The following is a 24,091-nucleotide window of genomic DNA, read 5'->3' as shown; positions in this document are numbered from 1 at the left end:
TTCTGTCTGTGGTTTGAATCACAACTCTGTACTTACAGCCAAGACCTTGGCCATGTCGCTTACACTCTTGCAGCCTCAGCTTCCTCTTCTGAGTAATGGAGATAATCATAGCCTCCAACTCATGGGGCTGCCGTAGGAATTTGGTGAGATGTCTGTGTAAAATCCTTAGCCTGTTCTACTCTGTCCTGTAGGGTCGCTATGAGTCAGAATCCACTCGACAACAATGGGTTTTTTGGGCAATCCTAGGCACACAGAAAACCAAGAACCAAACCTGCTGCCATCGAGTCGATTCCGACTCATAGCAACCCTGTAGCTTAATAAATGGTTGCTACTTTTTATTGTGGGGGGCATTGGTGGTTCCATGACAGAATTCTCACTTTCCATGAGGGAGACTGAGTTTGATTCCCAGCCAATGTACCTCATGCATAGCCACCACCCATCTGTCAGTGGAAGCTTACGTGTTGCTCTGATACTAAACAGGTTTCAGCAGAGCTCCCAAACTAAGACAGACTAGGAAGAAAGGCTTGCTGATCTACTTCCGAAAATCATCCCGAGAATCACAATGGTTTGATCAGCAACCGATCATGGGGATGGTGCAGGACTCCACCATCATCATCCAGTTGCCGTTGAGTCGATTCCAACTCAGAGCAACCCTGTAGGACAGAGTAGAACTGCCCCGTAGAGTTTCCAAGGAGTGCCTGGTGAATTCAAACTGCCAAGTTTTCGGTTAGCAGACACAGCTCTTAACCACTATGCCACCGGGGTTTCCAGTGGTGCAGGACTGGGCAGCATTTTGTTCTGTTGTGTGTGGAGTCGCCATGAGTCAGGAGCAGACCCCATGGCAGGAAACAACAAATAAGTAACAGCCTGGGCCCTGTCTCCTGACAAAGGCGCTGGAAGGGGTCCCCAGGGACTGAGGTTAATTAAAGAAGGGGCCAGAAAAACAGGCTCAGGGAAGCCTCCCGTCCTCTGGGTGGAGTGCCACAGTGGGTTGTCCCAGGCAGAGGTAAGGCTAAGCCCTTGGGATGTGGAGGGCCTGGGTCAGGGGAGGTCTTCAGGGCAGTGCTCTGAGAACTGCTACAGGAAGGGAAGGATCCAGGGATGGGAAGCCCAAGGGGTGGGAGGGACAGATCAATTTGTTGCTATCTTGAGTCAGTTTCCCAGAGGAAGACTCTGGAAAAGAGTCAAGGCCAAGTAGTTTAACTGAGAGGTGGCCGACGTAGTACTGGCAAGGGAGTGGCAAAGTGAGACAGAAAGGGAAAAGGAAGATAATAAAGGGTGTCGTATCAAACAGGTTACTGTGGGAAACTAAGGCTAAACCCTACCTGGGAACTCTGCGAGACAGAGTGGAACATGCCTCAGATTTAGCCCACCTAGGGTGAGGACCACCACCTGTCTGTCAGTTTGTCATACTGTGGTGGTACAGGACCAGGCAACGTATCTCTGTATTACATCAGGTTGCCATGAGTCGGAGCTGACTCCACTGGCAATTAACAACAACAACAAGCATGAGGAAGGTAGGATATTATTCTCAAGCTCCCAGCCATACTGGCTAAGGGATGCTCCTGGCATTAACCGCCTGACTTTCCCAGCCTGCCGCAAAACCTGTTGCCGTCGAGCCGATTCTTACTGATAGTGACCCTAGAGGACAGAGTAGAACCACCCCATAGGGTTTCCAAAGAGCAGCTGGTGGATCCTACCTGCCGACCTTTTGGTTAACAGCCTATCTCTTAACCACTGCACCACCAGGGCTCCAGCCTGCCCCTCAGATGGGCCAAAAGAAAGCCCTCAGGTGGCATGCCACGTCTTTGCTATGGACCACTACAGGTATGTCCTAGAACGATGAGTGACTGCTATTTTCTTCTTCAGTAAACCTCTGAGTTAGGAATGGGAGTTGACTGCTTCTGCTTACAGTGAAGGAGGCCTGGTGGTGCAGTAGTTAAGTGCTAGGCTGCTAACCAAAAGGTCAGCATTTCAAACCCTCCAGCCGCTTCATGGAAGAAGGATGTGGCAGTCTGCTCCTGTAAAGATTATAGCCTTGGAAACCCTATGGGGCAGTTCTACTCTGTCCTATAGGGTCACTATGAGTTGGAATTGACTTGGCAGCAACAGGTTTTGGTTTTGGGTTTGCCTATGTTTCTGGTGCCTCTACGCCTTTAATTGAAGGAGGTTCTTGCCTTTCACTGGTCAAGAATGAACAGGTGAGGCATGGAGAATTTCCCACATGAGCAATGCTTTATTGAAGAGGCTTGCAAGTGGAGACAAGGAGGGCCTAGGCAACACTTGCCCCGTTTCCCCTGAACAAAGAACTTGTGTGGGTTTTTTAAAGTTTTTGAGCAGGAAAGGATTTATATTTATTCATGGGCATAGGCAGTGTTTTCCAGGAAGTGGTCTATCTGGGCGGGGATATGTTAATTACAGTGTGTGCATATCTGGAATCTGAGATGGAACCCGTAGTAAAGGCTCCTGTGACTGGGTGGCAGGAGTTATTATGGGGTGTCACGCCTGTGCAGTCGTCCTGTGGCATCAGTTCGATTCCTGTGGTGGGTAATTGCAGCAGGCAGAAGTCATCCGTCAGTCACCTTACAGATGTCTGCGCACGCTCCAGGGACCAGATCGGTCGGTCCTTCTGAAAAACATCCTACGTGGGAGTATATTTTTTGTTCTTTCCTTATCGCACATTCCAGGAGGGGGGTTTTGCATTAGCCAAACATATACTATTGTAAGTTGCAAGTTGCAGGTGTTGCAGGGCTCCTTGCCTAGGGGCTCAGTCCCTGTCTCTTCCCTATCTCACCTACAGTGAAAAGGTTTCTGAAGTCAAGTCCAAGTTCAGTGAGACAAAATGTCATAACCAGTTGTTGATGTCTGCCATGGGCACAGGATCTAGAGTGGGCCATGTGTTTGAAATTTCTTTCCCAAGGTGTATCTGGATGGGTTGTTCCTGCTTTGTGGAGTCTCAGGCTCTAGGATTTGGGCAGGAAGTAGGGATGTACCTCTGCAGAAAGAAAAGGAAGTCTGATTTCCAGCCAGCAGGTTCTAGAAAAGCTGAGGGACTAAAGTTGATAAACGTGCACCTAGCCTTTCCCCCCAGAAAAGCCACAGCTGGTGCTGATTACCACCAGATATAATAATGTAAATCCATATCTGGCTCCAAGTCCACAGCCCCTTAGAAGTGAACAGATAGCAAAGCTTAACCCTTAGCTAATGGGCACCGTCAGGGAAGATGCAGAGCACGTTTACAAGTGTCAGAGTTCAGTTTACATTTTACCTACAACTTACAGCTGATTCGGAAGTGATTGTTGGCTGAGCCTGAGTCCCTATGATGAGCTAGGAAACAGCTCCTGAGTTACACCTTTCCAACAACAAAGAGGCTACTTGGGTAAGGACCTGAAGGACAAGGAGGAATTAACCAAGTGAATAAAGCAGGGAAGGGTAGTCCAGGAGAGGGAACACCATGTGCAAAGCTGGAAAGAGAGCAAATCTGGCACATTCAGTGAAGTTCTGAGTGGCTAGAGTAGGATGTGAGGTAGGGATCGGCATATGTTGAGGTCAGCAAGGCCAACTTCATGTCAGGCAATCGAGCCACGTTAAAGACTTTGTGCTTTACCCTGAGAGCACTGGGGAACCAAGGACTAGATTTAAGTAGGGGAAATGCCCTCTTATTTCACCACCAGGATGCTCTGCTCAACCCTCCCAGCTTGAAGGGAGAGAATAACCCTTTCTCCTTTATTGTAGGGGAAAAAAATCACAAAGTTTAGTAAAGCAAAAAGAAAGTTTCATTCAGTATATATTCAAAAAGACAGAAGTTGAGAAGCGGACAAGCATGCTGCCACAGCCATGTCTGCCCAAGTCCAGAGAATATTACAGAATAGGCAAGAATGGGAAAATGGACAAGCGTGCTGCCACAGCCATGTCTGTCCAAGTCCAAAGAAAGTTAGAGTCATCAGTATATATTAACATTACAAAATGAGTAAAAGCTTCACCTTTTCACAGATTGGCGAGAAACTGTGATCCTACATTTTGAATTGCGTTTCCTAACAATCATTAGTACAGGTTTCAGTAACGACAGTCAGGAGGGCCTTCATTGGTCCAACAAATTTTCTATTCACTAAATCCTGATAGAAAAAGATAAGAGTGGGAAGTCTTTTTTCTTCTGGCTTTTGTGAAAAGTTCCCTAAAAGATATTTTTCTCCCCTAAAAGATAATTTCCAAGATTGTCCCATCTATTGTCTTTATCTCAGGGCTCCTTGTGAGTGTCCTTGTGAGTCCTTGTGAGCCTTTTTGAGCCAGGCTCCAGCTGGGTCACATTCTCTATGCTCAAGGACTCCAATATTATTTCCTAAATCACCTTCCATCTTGGTTCTGGGGTAGGCGGGTGGTTAAGCTAAAAGGAGCCTGTGTACAGAGGGCTCCAGGCAACAGGAAGCAGTTGATATCCTACCTCCTGTAGGAATGGAAATTGACTAAGAAATACCAGAAATAAGCAGGCAGAGAGAGCTGTGACGGCATTTTGGTTCCACAGAAAGAACAAACATCCATACATGAATCCTGCTCTGGAGGTGCATTAGTGGGAAGCAGGTGGGGAATGAAGCCCACCAACGGGGGGAGATGGGTCGGTGCTGTCAGGGCAGCAAACACCTTCCAGACACGTTGCCGTGCTCTCTGACACACCTTCTAGGACAGGCAGACAGCATCAGCCCACAGAAGTGGAGTAACTTGCCCCCAAACACACAACTTGCAAGTAGCAAACCCAGGTCAGTCTAATCCCAAAGTCCACCTTCTTTTCGCAGCATCACAGGCATTTCACTGGCTGATTCTTCTATGGCCGAGACCACATGCAACATCCCAGCTGTTTAGCCCTTTGTGTTTGCATCTGGTAGGACATGTCCACAACAGGAGGTGCCGTCTTATAGTGGCTGAGAAAGGGGTCCCAGGAGTCCCAGACTTACAGACTTCTAGCTTAGCCTCACCAAGGAGAGAAGAGCTTCTCTCTCCCTAGTTTCCATATATCCACGCCAGGAAAAACTCTGATTGGCCTTGCTTGGGTCACATGCTCACTCCTCAACAAATCACAAGGAATTCACAATGCTCTGATTGGCCAGCCCCTTATGACAGAAGTGGTATCTTAGTCATCTAGTGCTGCTATAACAGAAATACCACAAATGGATGGCTTTAACCAAGTGAAATTTGTTTTCTCACAGTCTAGTAGGCTAGAAGTCCAAATTCAGGGCACCAGGTCCAGGGGAAGGCATTATCTGTTGGCTCTGGAGGAAGGTCTTTCTCATCAGTCTTCCCCTGGACTTAGGAGCTTCTCTACGTAGGAATCCTGAGTCCAAAAGACACACTCTGCTCCCGGTGCTTCTTTCTTGGTGGTATGAGGTCCTCCCTCTCTGCTTACTTCCCTTTCCTTTTATCTTAAGAGATAAAAGGTGGTGCGGGCCACACCCTAGAGAAACTCCCTTTACATTGGATCAGGAATGTGACCTGGGTAAGGGTGTTACAATACCACTCTAATCCTCTTTAACATAAATTACAATCACAAAATGGAGGACAACCACACAATACTGGAAATCATGGCCCAGCCAAATTGATACTCATTTTGGCCGGGGGGACATAATTCAATCCATGACAGGTGGGGTGTCATGACGGATTCCTCCCACCTCCCCCACATCTGAGATCACAGCTAGGTGGTTTAGTCTTGACTTGGAGGGTGGCGGGAGGTCTGTAGGATGTGTAGGAGTGTCCCAGGCAAAGAGGCAATGGAAGTGTTCAGAGGGATAAACAAGTACAAACAAAGCATGTCTCCCTCATAACCATACACCCCCGCCCTGTGCCTAGTGCACAGCCTGCCTTCCCAGAGGCGCTCAGAGAAAGCTCAGGAATGAAATCCATGATTGGCTACGTAGCCTTAGACAAGTTACTTGCCCTCTCTGAATTACAAAAAAAAAAAAAATTTTTTTTTTCACTACCTGATGATTTAATCATCTTACTAGGCCTGCAGGAGGCCTCTGCTGTTGAAAGGCAAGGGCTTATGCACATGGCAGAGCTGCAGCCAGAAAGCAGGAGTCTGGGCATTGGAGCAAGACAGAGCAAGAGACTAAGGGCTATGGGGGAAACTCCTTCCCACCTACCCTTCACACTCCACCCTCCCCCTCCCCTCACCCATGTGACCACATACTACCCCTGGGGTCACCTTATCTATGTCTGGGCCAGCATCCAGGCCAGTAGAACTTTTCTCCTGGTGACTTTGCCCTGAGAATTCCTAACCTGAATAACAGGTTGTGAGAGTCTCTGGTAGGAACCAGGAGGAAAGAAACCGTTTTGGATTTGAGTGGCCATAGAGGCAGTTCTTGCCACAACCTGTGAACCTGCCCCAGGTCCCAAGCTGTCTCCTCACAGCCCTTCCCACAGCAGGCCAGTCCTGGACTCCAGCTCCAGAGAGACCATGGGTTTCCAGGGCAAGTGGCTGGGGGACTCAGGAGACCAGGGAGCCCCACAAGTGCTGGGTGGGTAGCCAGCGACTCCTGGCCCAGCCAGGACTGGACCCTGTCCCATCCCAGTCCTGAAGCCAGAAGTTAGATGGTCATGGCAGCAAGAGGCTAGCCCCTTACCCATGTACATGCCCCCACCCTCCATCTCTGTCTCTGTCTTCTGTTTCGGAATCATCTCTCTCTCTCTCTGAACCGGGCTGCCATAACAAAATACCATAGCCTGGATGCCTTAAAACAACAGAATATTCTCTCACAGTTCTAAAGGCTGGGAGTCTGAAATCAAGGTGTCAGCAGAGCTGAGCTCCCCCAAGGCTCTAGGGGAGAATCCTTCGTTGCCTCTCCCAGGTTCTGGTGCCCAGGCGCTCGTTAGTTCACAGCAGCATAAACCATCTCTGCCTCTGTCTCCACATGGCCGTCTTCCCTCAGTGTCCATGTTCTCTGTCTCCTTCTCACCCTCTGTCCCTGTCTCTGCTTCCGTCTCATACTTTCCCTCTCTGTCTCTTCTTTGTATCCCTGCGGTTTCTCTCTCCTCATCCCACCCTCCTTGTCCCTGCCTCTCTGCTCCTTCTGTCTCTCACCAACCTGTGCACTCTCTGTGAATATCCACGTCTGTGTGTCCGTCTGTCCATTCCTGCCTATTGGGTCCTGTCCTCATCCTTCCACCCTGTCCAGTCCCCAGCTTCCCCTGATACTCCACACAGCATGGGTGACCACATATAGAATGTCCTGGGCCCCTGAACTGTCAGTCACATCCTGAGAGCATTCAAATTCATAATATACTTCGGTATCATTAAAAAAAAAAAAAATATTAGTAATTCAAATTTCAGGAAGTTAAAGTTCTAGGAGATCTCCATGGGTGGGGCTGGGCAACAGCTCAGTTTTCTAACCCGGAAGGCCTGGAGGGGTAAGGACAGGGCAGATAGGGGGTGTGTATACTCTCGGAAGGAGATGTGGTTTTGTGGTTGCTCCTGCTGTCATTTAAAGGAGCACTGGTTCAGCCCAGCCACTTCAGTCTACAGAAGGGTGTGCCCTAGAATGCTGAAGCCGGAGGAGGCAAAAGGACTCGTCCAACAAAGAGTGTTGGCACACTGTCAGGTCCCCTGTCTTGGGTCTGTATCCTTGGGGGATGGGCTTTGGAGTCCATGTCTGTTGAGAAGGACTCTTCGGATAAAGGAGATCGTGGGGTGGGGAGAGGAAAGGAAGCACGGTGGAAGAATGCCATCAAGTTAGAGAAGGACACATTCTTCCAAAGACCCGAGAAGAAGACACAGGCCCTTGGTTGGCTGTGGGAGGTCCAGGGCCGAGGACAGTTACCACCAGCCCTGTCTTCCCTTCCCGAAGTCTCCAGAGATATGCTGGGGGGTTTCAAGGCTGTGGGAGGAAAGAAGGAAGGAAGGGAGGGAGGAAAGGATGGATAGATGGATGCATAAAAGGTGGATGGATGGATGGATGGATGGATGGATGGATGGATGGATGGATGGATGGATGGATGGATGGATGGATGGATGGATGGATGGATGGATGGATGGATGGATGGATGGATGGATGGATGGATGGATGGATGGATGGATGGATGGATGGATGGATGGATGGATGGATGGATGGATGGATGGATGGATGGATGGATGGATGGATAGATGGATGGATGGGCCAACGGATCGATGGATCGGTCGATGGATGGATGGGTCGATGGACGGATGGGTCAATGGATGCCTAAAAGGATGAAGGGAAGGGAGGGAGGGAGGACATACAAGTGAGTGGATGAATGAGTGAATAAATCAAATCCTCCAAGTGACATTCCTCTGCTTTCTAATCTCTGCACTTATAAAATGGCATCTCAAATTGAGTATAAAATTCCAGGGGCAGGAATGAAGGAGGGGTGGAGGCAAAGTGGAAAGGAGGAAAATTGCCCCTTTTCATACGGCAGGCAGAAAGAACCAATTGACAGGACGATGATTTGCTCAGTTAGAGATTCCTGTCCCCAATCTTCAGTTTTGTTCATTCTCAGATTCCAGTTTCCGATTTAATTTTCTTCTCTCCACAGGATAACGCTGACCCCAGGCTGCTCTTCACCTGGACAGGATGAGAGCATCAGGTAGGACAGGCTCTGTGGAGCCTAAGGTACAAGTGCAGGGTCTGAACTTGGTTTTGGAATGATTTTTCTGTCAGCAGGGCCCCCCATCCCTGGGCTCAGAGGGATGTGGTGTTCGCGCAGAGCTCTCAACTCTTCAGGCCAGAATCGCAGGAGAAGAGCAGTCCAGGGGAGCCTGGAAGAGTGGGAAAGGCAGCTTCCTGCCTCCAGCCTGAACGGCTTGAGAAACTTCAGAGTAATAGGTCTCACCCGAGGACCTGGACTGCCGAAGCATCTCTCATGTCCCGAGAGCATTCAAGTTCATATTATACTTTTGTATCTTAAAAGGCTGCCTCGAGCCATGAGTCTCCCTGCGTCTCATCACCACTTCCTTGCTCTGCAGGTGTGCTCCGCCTCCTGGCCCTCATCTTCGCTCTGGTCACAACATGGATGTTTATTCGAACCTACATCAGCTTCAGCATGAAAACCATCCGCCTGCCCCGATGGCTGGGTGAGTGGGGCAGGGACTGTGGACGGGAACTGGGGCCGAGCAAACTTTCCTCCCTCCAACCCTGACCCAGGAGACAGCCAGGCAAGGCAGGGTGAGGGTCTGCCTTTGAGTGGGGAGTGGGGGGTTGTGGCACGGGGTGAATCTCCAGGCTTCCAGGAAGGCTGGAGTCCACGGGAACAGTGAAGTGTTCCAAAGCCCAGAAAATGTATGCCTGCATTAAGAACTGTGTTGGAAAGGGGACCTCAGGAGGGAAGAGGAAAAGAAGGAAGGACAGGGGACAGGAGAGGAGGAAGGGAGGGAGGGGAGGGAAGAGAAGAGAAGAGAAGAGAAGAGAAGAGAAGAGAAGAGAAGAGAAGAGAAGAGAAGAGAAGAGAAGAGAAGAGAAGAGAAGAGAAGAGAAGAGAAGAGAAGAGAAGAGAAGAGAAGAGAAGAGAAGAGAAGAGAAGAGAAGAGAAGAGAAGAGAAGAGAAGAGAAGAGAAGAGAAGAGAAGAGAAGAGAAGAGAAGAGAAGAGAAGAGAAGAGAAAACTCCATGTGTTAAGTGGCTTCCACTTGCATTATCTATACCCTCTGCCTGGGACCCTCTTCACACAGCTCTCCCCATGGCCAGCTTCTCCTCAGCCTTCAGGTCTCCACTCAAGGCCACCTCCTCAGAGAGGCCTTCGCTGACCACCCCAGCTGCAGCTGCACCACCCCCCAAGTTTACTTTCTCTCATGTCAGCCTATTTCTTTCAGAGAATCATCCATAACCTGTCAGTATGTTGTTGATTTCTTTGTTTACTTGGTTGTTGCCTGCCTCTGCCCCCTAGAATGTAAGCTTCCTGAGGGTAGGGATTTTGTCTTGTGCACATTCCCCCACCCCCATGTGTCTGAAAGTTTGTCGTACTGTGGGGGCTTGTGTGTTTCTGTGATGCTGGAAGCTATGCCACCAGTATTCAGATACCAGCAGGGTCTCCCATGGAGGACAGGTTTCAGCTGAGCTTCCAGACTAAGACAGACTAGGAAGAAGGACCCGGCAGTCTACTTCTGAAAAGCATTAGCCAGTGAAAACCTTATGAATAGCAGCAGAACATTGTCTGATATAGTGCTGGAAGATGAGCCCCGCGGGTTGGAAGGCACTCAAAAGATGACTGGGAAAGAGCTGCCTCCTCAAAGTAGAGTCGACCTTAATGACGTGGATGGGGTAAAGCTTTCAGGACCTTCATTTGCTGATGTGGCATGACTCAAAATGAGAAGAAACAGCTGCAAACATCCATTAATAATCTGAACCTGGAATGTACGAAGTATGAATCTAGGAAAATTGGAAATCGTCAAAAATGAAATGGAACACATAAACATCAATACCCTAGGCATTAGTGAGCTGAAATGCACTGGTATTGGCCATTTTGAATCGGAAAATCATATATAGCCTACTATGCTGGGAATGACAACTCGAAGATGAATGGTGTTGCATTCATCATCAAAAAGAACATTTCAAGATATATCCTGAAGTACAACGCTGTCAGTGATAGGATAATATCCATACGCCTACAAGGAAGACCAGTTAATACGACTATTATTCAAATTTACACACCAACCACTAGGGCCAAAGATGAAGAAATAGAAGATTTTTATCAGCTGCTGTAGTCTGAAATTGATCGAACATGCAATCAAGATGCATTGATAATTCCTGGCGATTAGAATGCAAAAGTTGGAAACGAAGAAGGATCAGTAGTTGGAAAATATGGCCTTGCTGACAGAAACAATGCCGGAGATCGAATGATAGAATTTTGCAAGACCAACAACTTCTTCATTGCAAATACCTTCTTTCACCAGCATAAACGCGGCTATACACATGGACCTCGCCAGATGGAACACACAGAAATCAAATTGACTACATCTGTGGAAAGAGATGATGGAAAAGCTTAATATCATCAGTCAGAACAAGGCCAGGGGCCGACTGTGGAACAGATCATCAATTGCTCATATGGAAGTTCAAGCTGAAACTGAAGAAAAGCAGAGCAAGTCCACGAGAGCCAAAATATGACCTTGAATATATCCCACCTGAATTTAGAGACCATCTGAAGAATAGATTTGACGCATTGAACACTAGTGACCGAAGACCAGACGAGTTGTGGAATGACATCAAGGACATCATCCATGAAGAAAGCAAGAGGTCACTGAAAAGACAGAAAAGAAAGAAAAAACCAACATGGATGTCAGAGGAGACTCTGAAACTTGCTCTTGAGTGTCGAACAGCTAAAGCAAAAGGAAGAATTGATGAAGTAAAAGAACTGAACAGAAGATTTCAAAGGGCCTCTCGAGAAGACAAAGTAAAGTATTATAATGACATGTGAAAAGAGCTGGAGATGGAAAACCAAAAGGGAAGAACACGCTCGGCGTTTCTCAAGCTGAAAGAACTGAAGAAAAAATTCAAGACTCGAGTTGTAATAGTGAAGAATTCCATGGGGAAAATATTAAACTACGCAGGAAACATCAAAAGAAAATGGAAGCAATACACAGAGTCATTATACCAAAAAGAATTAGTCGATATTCAAACATTTCAAGAGGTGGCATATGATCAGGAACCGATGGTACTGAAGGAAGAAGTCCAAGCTGCTCTGAAGGCATTGGTGAAAAACAAGGCTCCAGGAATTGATGGAATATCAATTGAGATGTTTCAACAAACAGATGCAGCACTGGAGGTGCTCACTTGCCTATGCCAGGAAAAATGGAAGACAGCTTCCTGGCCAACTGTCTAGAAGAGATCCATATTTATGCCTGTTCCCAAGAAAGGTGATCCACCTGAATGTGGAAATTATAGAACAATATCATTAATATCACATGCAAGCAAAATTTTGCTGAAGATCATTCAAAAACGTCTGCAGCAGTATATCAACAAGGAATTGGCAGAAATTCAGGCTGGTTTCAGAAGAGGACGTGGAACCAGGGATATCATGGCTGATGTCAGATGGATCCTGGCTGAAAGCAGAGAATACCAGAAGGATGTTTACCTGTGTTTTATTGACTATGTGTGGATCATAACAAACTATGGATAACACTGTGAAGAATGGGAATTCTGGAACACTTAATTGTGCTCATGAGGAAACTTTACATAGATCAAGAGGCAGTTGTTCGGACAGAACAAGGGGATTCTGGTTGGTTTAAAGTCAGGAAAGGTGTGCGTCAGGGTTGTATTTTTTCACCATACCTATTTAATCTGTGTGCTGAACAAATAATACAAGAAGCTGGACTATATGAAGAAGAATGGGGCATCAGGATAGGAGGAAAACTCATTAACAACCTACATTATGCAGATGACACAACCTTGCTTGCTGAAAGTGAAGAGGACTTGAAGCACTTACTAATAAAGATCAAAGACCATAGCCTTCAGTATGGATTGTGCCTCAACATAAAGAAAACAAAAATCCTCACAACTGAACCAATGAGTGACATCATGATAAATGGAGAAAAGACCGAAGTTGTCAAGGATTTCATTTTACTTGGATCTACAATCAACAGCCATGGAAGCAGCAGTCAAGAAATCAAAAGACACATTGCATTGGGCAAATCTGCTGCAAAGGACCTCTTCAAAGTGTTGAAGAGCAAAGATGTCACCCTGAAGACTAAGGTGCACCTGACCCAAGCCATGGTATTTTCAATCGCATCATATGCATGTGAAAGCTGGACAATGAATAAGGAAGACCGAAGAAGAGTTGACGCCTTTGAATTGTGGTGTTGGTGAAGAACACTGAATAGACCATGGACTGCCAAAAGAACAAACAAATCTGTCTTAGAAAAAGTGCGGCCAGAATGCTCCTTAGAGGCAAGGATGGCGAGACTGCGTCTTACATACTTTGGACATGTTGTCAGGAGGGATCAGTCCCTGGAGAAGGACATCGTGCTTGGCAGAGTACAGTGTCAGGCGAAAAGAGGAAGACCCTCAACAAGGTGGATTGACACAGTGGCTGCAATAATGAGCTCAAGCATAACAACGATTGTAAGGATGGCACAGGACGGTGCAGTGTTTCGTTCTGTTGTGCATAGGGTCGCTATTAGTCAGAACCGACTCGACGGCGCCTAACAACAGCAACAACACATTCCCCCAGAGCAGGTGCTCAGCAAACATTTGCTGAATGGATGAAAAAATGGATGGATGGATGGATGGATGGATGGATGGATGGATGGATGGATGGATGGATGGATGGATGGATGGATGGATGGATGGATGGATGGATGGATGGATGGATGGATGGATGGATGGATGGATGGATGGATGGATGGATGGATGGATGGATGGATGGATGGATGGATGGATGGATGGATGGATGGATGGATGGATGGATGGATGGATGGATGGATGGATGGATGGATGGATGGATGGATGGACACTGCCTTACATGCATGGTCCCATTGAATCCACACAAATGCCTTATGGAGTGGTCCCTGGCATGGCTGTGGAGTGAACTATGTGTGATATCATAGTTTGGTTTTATGTGTGGTCTGAAAAAACAGAAGCTCAAGGAGATTAAGAAACTCACCCAAGTTCCCCTTGCAGATGTGGGAATAGGAAAAGAAACCTAGGTCTTCCAGGTCCAAACCTTTCCCAGCAAAAGAAGGAAGGAAGGGAAGGGACTTAAACCCTGGATTTGTCCTCCTTGAGGGCAATGAGTTTATATTAATGGGGGAGGAACAACTCAGAAAAGGAGGGTGAGAATGGTTGCACAACTCCAAGAATGTAATCAATGTCACTGCAACGTACGTGTAGAAATTGTTGAATTGGTCTATGTTCTACTGTGTATATTCTCAACAACAACAATAAAAAATAAAATAAATTATTTTTAAAAAGTATTTCCAGTGTTCAGGTACTTAAAGGGGTAACGTTCATTTACTTCAGAGGTTGCTAAGCTGGGTCCGCACACCCTACTTTATTATTTAATGCATTAATATGGAAGCACACATATTACTATGGCACAAATTTATTTTTTAATGCTTTATTATGTTTACATATAATTGGTTTCCTTTATAATCCAATCTATTTCACTTTATGCATTTAATAACTTGCAGTCTGTTGGAACAGGAAGTGCTAAGTGTCCCAGGTGGGAATATCTTGTTCTCAGGGAAGTTCGTAGGCTTTTCGAAACTGACGAAAGGGCCCATGGCACACAAAGATTAACAACTCCTGATTTACCTGGAAAACTAGGCAAGATTCTTTCAGATAGGCGTGACAAACCTCACTCAAACTGGTTTAAACAAAACAGGATGTCTTGAGTCACGTAATTGGGAAGTCCATGGGTATCTGGCTTCAAGCATGGCTGGATCCAAGGGCCCCCCAAAGCCTGTTTCTCTGCATCCCGGGCTCTGCTTGTTACTACCTAAGCTCGTTCCATGGGCATATGGCCACCAGATCTCCAGAGGCTCATCTCCTAGCTTAGCTAAAAGAGGCACTTCTCGCTCTCTCAGGGGCATAAATCAACCTAGGGAAGGGCTCTGATTGGCTCTGCTGGGTTCACGTGCCCAGTTCTGGGCCAATCACTGCTGCCAGAGGAATGCAGTATTATAATTTGCCCAGCTTGTGTCACATGCTACTTCTGAGGCCTTGGAGACTGCAGGATGGACAGCCCCCCTGAGGGACGCATGGAGACTGTGTATGTGTGGGGGCTCCCAAAAAGAGGGGTGTTGATGGACAGAAACCATGTATTCCTTGTTCCTGGAGAGTTCCCTCGCCTGGCATTTCTGTTCCGTCTGGGGGTCCTGCCCTCTAGGTCTTACCACCATTGTGGAAGGAGACCTGACATAGAACCCCAGGCCTCAGCCCCCAACCTCCACCCCACAGGGGGGCCCAAAGTGCTTTTTCCCTAACGAGGTTCTGTCTTCTCTTCCAGAAGGTCCAGCCTCCAAGGAGATCCGTAAGTATCCACTCAGCCCCCCGATTGCTCTAAGGTGAGATGTCCCACGGTCTCTGCTCCTGGATCTACCCAGCCCTCTCCTCCTGTGGCCATGATGGCACTTGAAGCCCCAGAGCCCTGTGGCAGGGGTTTCCTCCTCCCATCCATTCAGGCTGACCCTCTTCCCCAGTCCCCCAACTCCGCTGTCTGCACTGCCCCGCCGCCGACCTCCCTCATCACAGCCCCTGCCCTGCTCCTCCCCTCTCTGAGTCCTCCACCATGGGGTGGCCCATGATCACAGGGACCCCAGCCTTGGCTCATGGTTCCTGCTCCAAGTTACCAGGACAGTGCCAGGTACCACGGGGGGCCCAGCAAACAGAGGGGGTGCTGATTTTGTGTTGGGGTAGAAGTGCCAATGTCCCAAGAAAGGTGGAGAAAAGTTCTCCAGGTTCTGGCGGGGCCACACCGTTTCACAGGGTAGGTCAGAGAAAAGCCTTTCAGCTGTGCCTTGGAGAATCAGGAGGTCAGAGGCTTGTGGAGGAGGGAACGGCCCATGCAAAGACCTGGAGGCAGGAATGCGTGGGCTGCAGTGGAGCCTTGGCTGGAGTGTCAGAAATAGTGAGGGGCAGGAATGCTGAGGTCCTCAAAGCCCTGCAGCATCTGAGCAGAGCTTCAGCAAGGCTCTCAAGGTGTTGAAGAGCTGGAAGGGAGGATGGCAGGATGGCAGTAATGGTGGTAGCGCCTCTGCGTGGCAGATGCTGAACACAACTTCTCAGGCCTCTCACGGTAGCCTCAAACAATCCTAGGTAGGTGCTATAATTATCCCCACTTTATAGATGAAAAGGCTGAGGCTCCGAAAGGTGAGGCCTCCTGGCCAAGGCCACGCAACTCTAAGTGGTGGAGCAGGAGCCAACCTCGCCAGTTACTCCAGAGCCCACCCTCCCAACAACTCTCTGCAAGAGGCACCTCAGACCCCCTCCCTTCCCCACCCAGCATGGTGGTGACTCTGAAGAGAGAGAGATGCCACTCCAAGAACAGGATTCTACCCGACTGAGAAGGGCATGGACACCCCAGTGCGCTGTGGGATTACAGAGAGCAAAGACTGTATGAATGAACACAAACCATTCACCCTCACACCCTCAACCCCACCTTCCTGAAGCCTCCTGAGTCACATTCTGAAGTAGATACAGAGTCACAGCATCTTGGCGCAGAACAAACACTTAGACGTCATCAGCTGAGGGGATGGCAAACCCAAGCACCTGTGCTGCCTTCCACCCTGCCCACTGCCATGGTAGACATCGCCCATCAGTCCCAGCATGCCTGCCCTCCAAGCCCATGGTCAGCCTCGGGGGCTTTTCATTAAGCCACTAACAGTAGATCCAAACCGACATTTAAGAGGAAACTTACTTGATAACCTTGATCTGAATCAACCCCCTCATTTTACAGTTGGCAAAGGTAAAGGGAGAGATTTCTGGCAAGTTACACAGCAGGTTAATGGAAGAGCTGAGCCTGGAGCCCGGGTTTTCTGACACCCCTTCCCCACCCCCAGACCAAACCAGCTGGCATCAAGTCGACTCTGACCCATGGTGACTCCATGTATGTCAGAGCGGAACTGTGCTCATAGGGTTTCCAATGGCTGATTTTTTAGGGGGAAGTAGATCGCCAGGCCTTTCTTTTGAGGCACCTCTAGATGGACTTGAATCTCCAACCTTTTGGTTAGCAGCAGAGGTGTTAACTGTTTGCACCACGCAGGAACAACCCCCATGTCTAGTGCTCTTGATAACACACCAGCCCCATGCTCTGAGCAACAGAGCCAGGGGTTCTCTGAGGGGGTGGGCCTCATAGAGGCAGCAGGTGGGGGCAGCCCCCTAAGCCAGAGCCCAGAGAACAAACACCCTGCCTTCCAGTGGCTGACACCCCTGGGCATCACCCCCCTTCCTCCAGCAGCTTGACCGTGAAGGCTGGATGGTCAGAAAATCAATTCTGGAAAAGCCTGCTTAAGCCAGCCTGTTGACAAGGGGTTTATCATACTTAGCTGCAGTTGATTAGGCTCTGGGCAAACTTGGGGGTGGCCCCTGAGGCCTGCAAAAATCCCCCCAGCATAGGTGAGAACCTCCAGTCTCAAAAGAAGAAGACCTCTGCATGAGGAGGCAGGTGGCAGGACAGGGGACCCTGAGAGACAGTACAGAAGAGAAGCCATGCCCAGCCTGAGGACCCCTCCCCAGATCACTCCTCTGCCAGGCAGGGGCCGGTCCTCTCATGGGGGCTTCCATCCAGAGGGCCTTGGGAGGGGAGCTTGGCCCACATCTCCACCCTACTGTCTCTCCTGAGCTGCAGGCTTGAGGGCCCACTCTCTCCCAACATCCCCTGGGGGTGTCTCCACTCCTGCCCTCTTGCTCTGGGTGGTAATGGCAGGGTGTGAGCTCCGGTTACACCCATTGGGTAGGTATGCTATAGCTAGGGGCAGGGGTCCCATAAGCACTCCCCTCGGATCGTCAGGGCTACCCACTTGGCCGAGGGGACTGAAGTCCAGAGGGGTGTCTGGGCGTGAACTGCCTCCATTCTTAGCAAGGGGCTCCTTTTACCCTATCGGAAGGTGCCATGGGCTCAGCAAGTCTTGGCCTGTGGGCTGCATCCACCCAGAGGAGCACTTTTGCTGATTCACCAAAAGGTACCCTATAGACCCCAGCCTCAGGCTCAGCCTGGCCCGAATGTTCTATACGTTCATTCAGTGCATGTTTACTGAGTGCGTACTACCTACCACTGAGCCCCAGGTGGTGCGAACCATCACAACGCTCAGCTGCTTATCTAAAGGTTGGTCGTTTGAGTCTGCTCAGAGGCACCTCAGAAGAAAGGCCTGGCAATCTACTTCTCAAAAAAAATCAGCCATTGAAAACCCTATGAGAACAGTTCTACTCTGACCATGTGGGGTCACCATGAGTCAGGATCAACTGGATGGTAATTGGTTTTAACTGCACCAGGGGCAGGGACGATTTAACAAGATGACAAATACAAAGTGCCCAGCACCGAGCAAGCGCGTGGCTGTGTAAGCTTCCGCTGGGAAGCCCGTGGGTTTGCTCCAATGCCGGCACTGGCAGAGCCTCAGCCAGGGGCCTGCCAGAGGCTAAAGGGGAGAAAAAGAGAGGTAAAATCACTACTTACCTTTTGCAGGTGAAAACTCCCTAATTCCGCGTTTACCCAACCTTCCCTCGTGGTGCCTTCTGAGCTGTCAGGTGGTGTTAAAAACACGCATTAAGATAAATTATAACCTGCCAAGCCGAAAGTGCAGGTGGCGTCCCAGCTCGCAAGGAGGCCTCGGAGGGCTGAGCAGCTCACGGCCGTGTGTTTGGGTCCTTTGGGTCTGGACAGACTGTCTGACATTCACGGGACTCCTCGGTTTGTCCTGTGGACAACAGCCCTGGGAATCAGAGGGGCCATGTACTGAGTGCTGCTGGGCGGCCAGCACTGTGCTGAGCCGAGAAGGGGAGGGCCAGAGCCACTGGCCTGCTCCTTGCTGTATCCCAGGGCCCAACGCACAGTGGGCACTCAGCGATGTCTAAATGAACAATGAGAACAACAATAGCCCGCGTGTCTGGGCATTAGCCAGTTCTCACTTATTCCTCACAAGAGCCCTGTGAGGAGACACTATAATTATCCCACTTTACAGATGAGGCAGATGGGGTACAAAGAAGATGAAGGATTTCCCAAGGTCACCAGGCTGGTGAGAGGCATTTCTAACCACCATGCCAGGTGTTGTCAACAGGGCCTCGAGGCGCACAAAGGCTGCTTGGCCCGAGAGCTTGGTTCCCAGGAGACCCCCTTACTCATGGTGACTCTGATTATTAACCACCACTCATGACACTGCACACGTTTACAGAGGGCCTGCCTTGAGCCAGGATTGTGCCACGATGGGAATCCCAGAATGCTCTATTCTGGTGATGAAACCCACAGCCCGGCGGCAGGACCTGGGGCGGTGTGTGCTTTGGTGGGGCAGTTTAAAGGGATGTGGAAGCACAGAAAGGGTGGTCAGGAAAGGCTTGTCAGGAGGAGCTAAGTCCTGAGCCTGCTCCCGGCCCTCTCCTCCTACCCCCAACCCCCCTCCCAAGCTGCCCCCTACCTAGGCTGGTCTGTTCCGTCCTCAGGAGTCGTCAAGTCCAAGTGCAGCCTCAGCAAGCCCTGCCCAAAGGACTACTTTGCGTTTAAAATCTGCAGCGGGGCTGCCAACGTCGTGGGCCCTTCCATGTGTTTCGAAAACCAAGTGTAAGTGCCTGAGGGGCCCCTTCTTTTCCTTTTCTTTCTTGCATTCGTTCATTTATTGGCAAATTCTGAGGCTGCAGTGGGCAGGCCTGGGAGACTTTCCTCAGACTTCCTCATCCGTTGGGGAGGATGAGCCACAAATAACAATAATCCTAACAGCTTCGGTGTTTTATAGCATCATCTCATTCACTCCTTCTGCGCTGTTATTACCCCTGTTGTAAAGGTGAGGAAATTGAGACTCAGGGTCATCCAGCTAGCAAAAGGCAGAGCCAAGATTTGAACTCAGGTCTGTCTGACAGCCAAACTACTGGGCTTCTCACAGAGATGGCTATAGGGAGGGCTCAGGAATGGCATCAAAGCAGGTATAGACCCAGAATCCAACCTAGATGGTAAAGGCCCTGGGATGGAAGTTCTTCCTACAAAAGAAGCCAGAGGGCAGGGGTTTTGTCAGGATCTGAACCTAACCTCAATTTGCTTAACAGGCCAGGCCCAAAAGGCCAGAGGCAGCAGGTTTCAGGTCCAGTTTGATTCAGGGGTTCAAACCGTGTCTTCAGAGCTCCTTCTTTTACCCGCCTTGGCTCTGGTTTCCTCTGTCTCTTAGCTCTGGTTTTCCCTACTGCAAATGGGCCTCTCCATGTGGTCATGGAGGGAGACCCCCCGCTGGGTTGATATACTGCCCCAGCCTAGCACCCTACTGGGAAGACAGCATTCCCTTCCAAATTGTCCCTGCAAAAGCCTCAAGACTAGATCTCATTGGCTGGCCTTGGTCACATGACCATGCCTGACCCAATCACTATGGTGCATCCAGGCCTGGGAGAGAGAGGGCCATCCTGAGAACCACCGGACCTGAGATTAGAGGAAGGGCAGTTCTCTCAAGGAGCTCCAGAAGACAGGGGTGTGAGTGCCAGGCTCCACGTGGGGAACCCAGACTCAGGACAGCAGCAACTCTCTGGGTTCTGCCTTCCTCCAGGTATTCAGGCCTTGCAGCAGGGGGTTGGAGGGGGCGGTGAGATGACACTGCCTCCAACACCACAGAGCCCCAGGCAGGGACCTTCCCTCCTCTCTGAGCGGACTGTTCTGGGCCAAGCAGCCACGAAGCGCTCCTCGGAGAATCCAGCCCACCACTAGCTTCCAGCAGAAAACACATGGCCCAGATTATTCCGTGTGTTTCCTGATGCTTCTACGTTGCGCCGTGTGGGCCCTCTCTCGTCCCAGAGTCACGAAAGCAGCGTTCTTTCCACACTCGGAGACCAACTGTTGTGTTGTTTTTCTTGTTGTTCTTCAGGATCATGAGCCCTGTGAAAAACAACGTGGGCAGAGGCCTGAACATCGCACTGATCAATGGTGAGCCGCTGGCGCACCCCCAGAGGCCCCTCTAGTGCCTACCACACTGTTAGCACTAGAGAGGGTGGGGAGGAGGTTGCACATTCATTCAGCGAACATTGGCTGAGCTTCTACCAGGTGCCCAGGGCTGCGCTGGTGCCCTAGTGCTAAAGAGGGAGCGTGTGGCTGGCCTGTGGGAATGGAAGGTCTAAAGTCCCCTCCTACCCATGTGCTCGGCTGCTAACCAAAAGGTTGGAGGTTTAAGTCCACCCAAAGGTACCTTGGAAGAAAGGCCTGGCAATCTACTTCTGAAAAATCAGACATTGAAAACCATGTGGAGCACAGTTCTATTCTGACACACAGGGGGTCGCCATGAGTCGGAATCAGCTTGACAGCAACTAGTTACTGGTTACCCATGATCCCGTTCAGGCCTTTCCATATCTCAGGAGGACTCACTTATCCTAAGGAACATAACCCAATCTGAAGGCCCTCCCAGCCCAAACCACACACATAACGTGGGGTCCGGTGTTGAGCGCATGCCTTCATTCGGGTGTTCGGCAAATATTAACAGCAGCTTCTGTGGTCCAGACCCTGTACAGGCACTGGGGGTCAGCAAGAACTAGGACAGGCCCTGGCCACAGCCCCTGAGGGTGTCTATGAGGTTCACAGACCATCACAATGTGGCGAACATCTACTAAGGAGAAGGAAGCCCAGCAAGCTATAGGAATTGGGATGAGAATTTGGGCAGGGAGGGGGTAGTCAGGGAAGGCTGCCAGAGGGAGGTGATGGCCAGTCAAGGATGAGTAGGGGTTGGCGAAGAGAAAAGTGGGGGTAAGCTCCTTCCAGGCCGGGGCAGCAAGGAAGGGAGAAAGGAGGAGAGGGACTCATGGGGTCAACAGAGGGTCCTCCTGGTGGAAACACGGATGTGAGCAGTGGTGAGGGGCCCCACACCCTGCTCAGGAGGGTGGACTTGAAGCTGAGGGCAGTAGGGAGCCACTGTAAGGCTGTGAGCAAAGCATGAGGGGCAAGGCTTGCATTCCAGAAACCTCCTTCCAGTTTGGAGGGGGGGTGCTGAAGGCAGGGAGACCCAGAGGAGGTTCACGGCTTGCTGCCCCTGCATCTCCAAGAGGTGAGGAGGAGGAGACTGGAGCCTGAAGTAGGTGTGTGGCAGGAGAGGCTGGGTTTGCAGGTGTCAGGAAAGGACTAGCTGGTGTGGCCTCCCGCCAAGGCCTCCCTCTCTCTCTCTCTCTTACATGGGGACAGGGACCAATTCCCTGGCTCTAAGCCACTTCTGGAGCCCTGGTGGCACAGTCTTTAAGGGCTCAGCTGCTAATCAAAAGTTTGGCAGTTCAAATCCACCAGCCGCTCCTTGGAAACCCTAGGGGGCAGTTCTACTCTGTCCTATAGAGTCGCTATAAGTCGGAATTGACTCAACAGCAATGGGTTTGGTTTTTTTGGTAAGCCACTTCCTAGAACAAAGATCAAGGCAAGGTAGAAAAGGATACAATGATGCTTGGGAGGATGGCAGGCCTGGTGTGCTTTTCATGACCACACTGAGGAGTGGCAAGAAGGGACTGGAACCCAGGTCTACCCAAGCTGGGGCACTTTGCTCCTAGAATACATTTCCCCCTCCACCAAGGAACCCTGCTGAGTCAGAGGGAGGTCATGGTTCACAGCAGAATGGGGCGCTGCCTGGAGGAGTGTCAGGGGGCAGCCTTGGCCAGCTTCCTGGGGGCCTGAGAAAGGCTCAGGCAGGGAGGGGCAGGAGGACAAGAGCCGAAGCCCGTTTCACTCTAGCCTTCAGAAGGTGGCTGTTGGAATGATGGTCCTACAGTCCTGGGTTCCTTCCTGTAGGGAGAAGTGTGGCTGTTCAGGCTGGTCTCCACACACTGTGGCAAATACCAGAGCCCAGAAGACTGGAGGGGCCTCAGCTTATTATATTCACTGTTCCCAGCAGTCTTCACTCACCCCATGGTGCAGAGGGGCAGGTAATGGCTCCAGCTGCAGCTGGCCTGGCTGAAATCTGTTGGGTTTCTCTTCCCCCAAATGCACCACTGCCTGAGAAAACCTCTTTGAATATCCTCCTCTTTATCTCCCACAAAGCCACAGGATAAAAATAACCATCAATGACAACAGGAGTTAACATTTATTAGGTGCTTAATGTGTGCTAGCCATCTCACTTACTCTGCACACAGTGCTAAAATGGAGCCGTGCTCAACATCCCCATTTTCCAGGTAAGAATTGGAAGCTCAGAGAGGTTAAGCAACTTACCCAAGGTCACACAGCATCATGTAGATTTAAATCCAGATTAGGCTGACTCCAAGTGTTAATTGCTCAGTTGAACTACCTGCCAAACCCACTGCCATGGAGCCGATTCCAACTCATTGTGACCACACAGGATTTCCAAGGCTGTAAATCTTTATGGAAGCAGACGGCCGCATCTTTCTCCAGGTGCACCTGAACCGCCAACCTTTCAGCCACCTGTTGACCGCTTTACCCACTGCACCACCAGGGCTAGCACTATCTACGAGCATATTTGCAGCATCTACCAGCTGTGGGGAAGCCTGACAAATCACTCCGAGGGCCTCAGAGACCCCATCTGTGTAATGAGCCAGAAGCACCAAAGGCTTGATAAGAAGACAGAAGGTTGAGGCGTGAAGTCTGCGTGTGCCTTCCACCCCTAGATTCATTTTGATAAAAACGAGCGGGGTTCATCTCTCCCCTCACAGCCTTAGATTGGGGATGACTGGCAGGATCCGATCCCTAGTTCTTAACATTCAAGGGGCCAGAGCATCAAGAGGAACTGTTCAAACTACGCTCCACCCCCACTCCCACCCCGCCCCTACCCCCACTCCCACCCCGCCCCTAAGCCCCACTCCCACCCCGCCCCTAAGCCCCACTCCCACCCCGCCCCTAAGCCCCACTCCCACCCCGCCCCTAAGCCCCACTCCCACCCCGCCCCTAACCCCCACTCCCACCCCGCCCCTAACCCCCACTCCCACCCCGCCCCTAACCCCCACTCCCACCCCGCCCCTACCCCCACCGTTTCAGAAAAACAGAAACAATCATAAAAGCAGTTTCAGGGCTTCACAGGCCCCCTTTCAAGGGCCCCAGATGAAGCTCCCCAAAGGGTTTGAACGCTGCGTGACTCTGAGAATCCTGGAGGGGTTGCAAGGTGAGCCTGCTCCCCTCCCCCAAGCAGAAGAGCTACGGTGACTTTGAGGGTACAGCCCCCAGTTTCTGGAATCCACAGAGGCAATGTAGAGCGCGATCGCCTCTGCAACACCTCCATCTAGTGGCCGTGAGGGAGAACTGCAACTTGCTTGCAGCACACCCGTTCCTGAAGGATTTGGGCCCTTTAACTCCTCACCAGTGGGCTCAAAGCATTGCGGCGTTTGAGAGGATGGTGTTTCCTTCTGTTGTACGCAGGATTGCTGTCAGTCGGAACCGACTCCACGGCACCTAACAACAACAACCCTTCGCCAGGCAAAACCCACAAACACAACTCAAGATTACTGAACTCCGGGAAACTGAGTAACGTTCAGCCCACAGCAAATCCCTTTGTCTTCAAG

The 24,091-nt window shown here is 50.2% G+C and overlaps 1 protein-coding gene across 3 annotated transcripts in view; it reads left to right on the top strand.

Moving 5' to 3' along the window:
• The window catches only part of FAM3D (FAM3 metabolism regulating signaling molecule D), a 43,611-nt gene that overhangs the window by 8,649 nt on the left and 10,871 nt on the right, over positions 1 to 24,091 (top strand). For 2 of the 3 annotated variants that reach the window (XM_049863162.1, XM_049863161.1), the window contains exons 2-6: positions 8,536 to 8,586; positions 8,966 to 9,073; positions 14,937 to 14,960; positions 19,082 to 19,199; positions 20,482 to 20,540. In XM_049863162.1, coding sequence (XP_049719119.1) covers positions 8,574 to 8,586; positions 8,966 to 9,073; positions 14,937 to 14,960; positions 19,082 to 19,199; positions 20,482 to 20,540 — 322 coding nt within the window. In that variant the 5' untranslated portion in view covers positions 8,536 to 8,573. Of the gene's footprint in view, positions 1 to 7,544; positions 7,601 to 8,535; positions 8,587 to 8,965; positions 9,074 to 14,936; positions 14,961 to 19,081; positions 19,200 to 20,481; positions 20,541 to 24,091 lie in introns of those variants that run through there. The other variant, XM_049863163.1, reaches the window with a different exon arrangement.

This window comes from Elephas maximus, chromosome 20 (genome assembly GCF_024166365.1).
Source record: "Elephas maximus indicus isolate mEleMax1 chromosome 20, mEleMax1 primary haplotype, whole genome shotgun sequence".
Classification (NCBI taxonomy): Eukaryota; Metazoa; Chordata; class Mammalia; order Proboscidea; family Elephantidae; genus Elephas; species Elephas maximus.
Note: the sequence above shows the minus strand (reverse complement) of the source record. Positions and strands in the feature narration are given on the sequence as shown.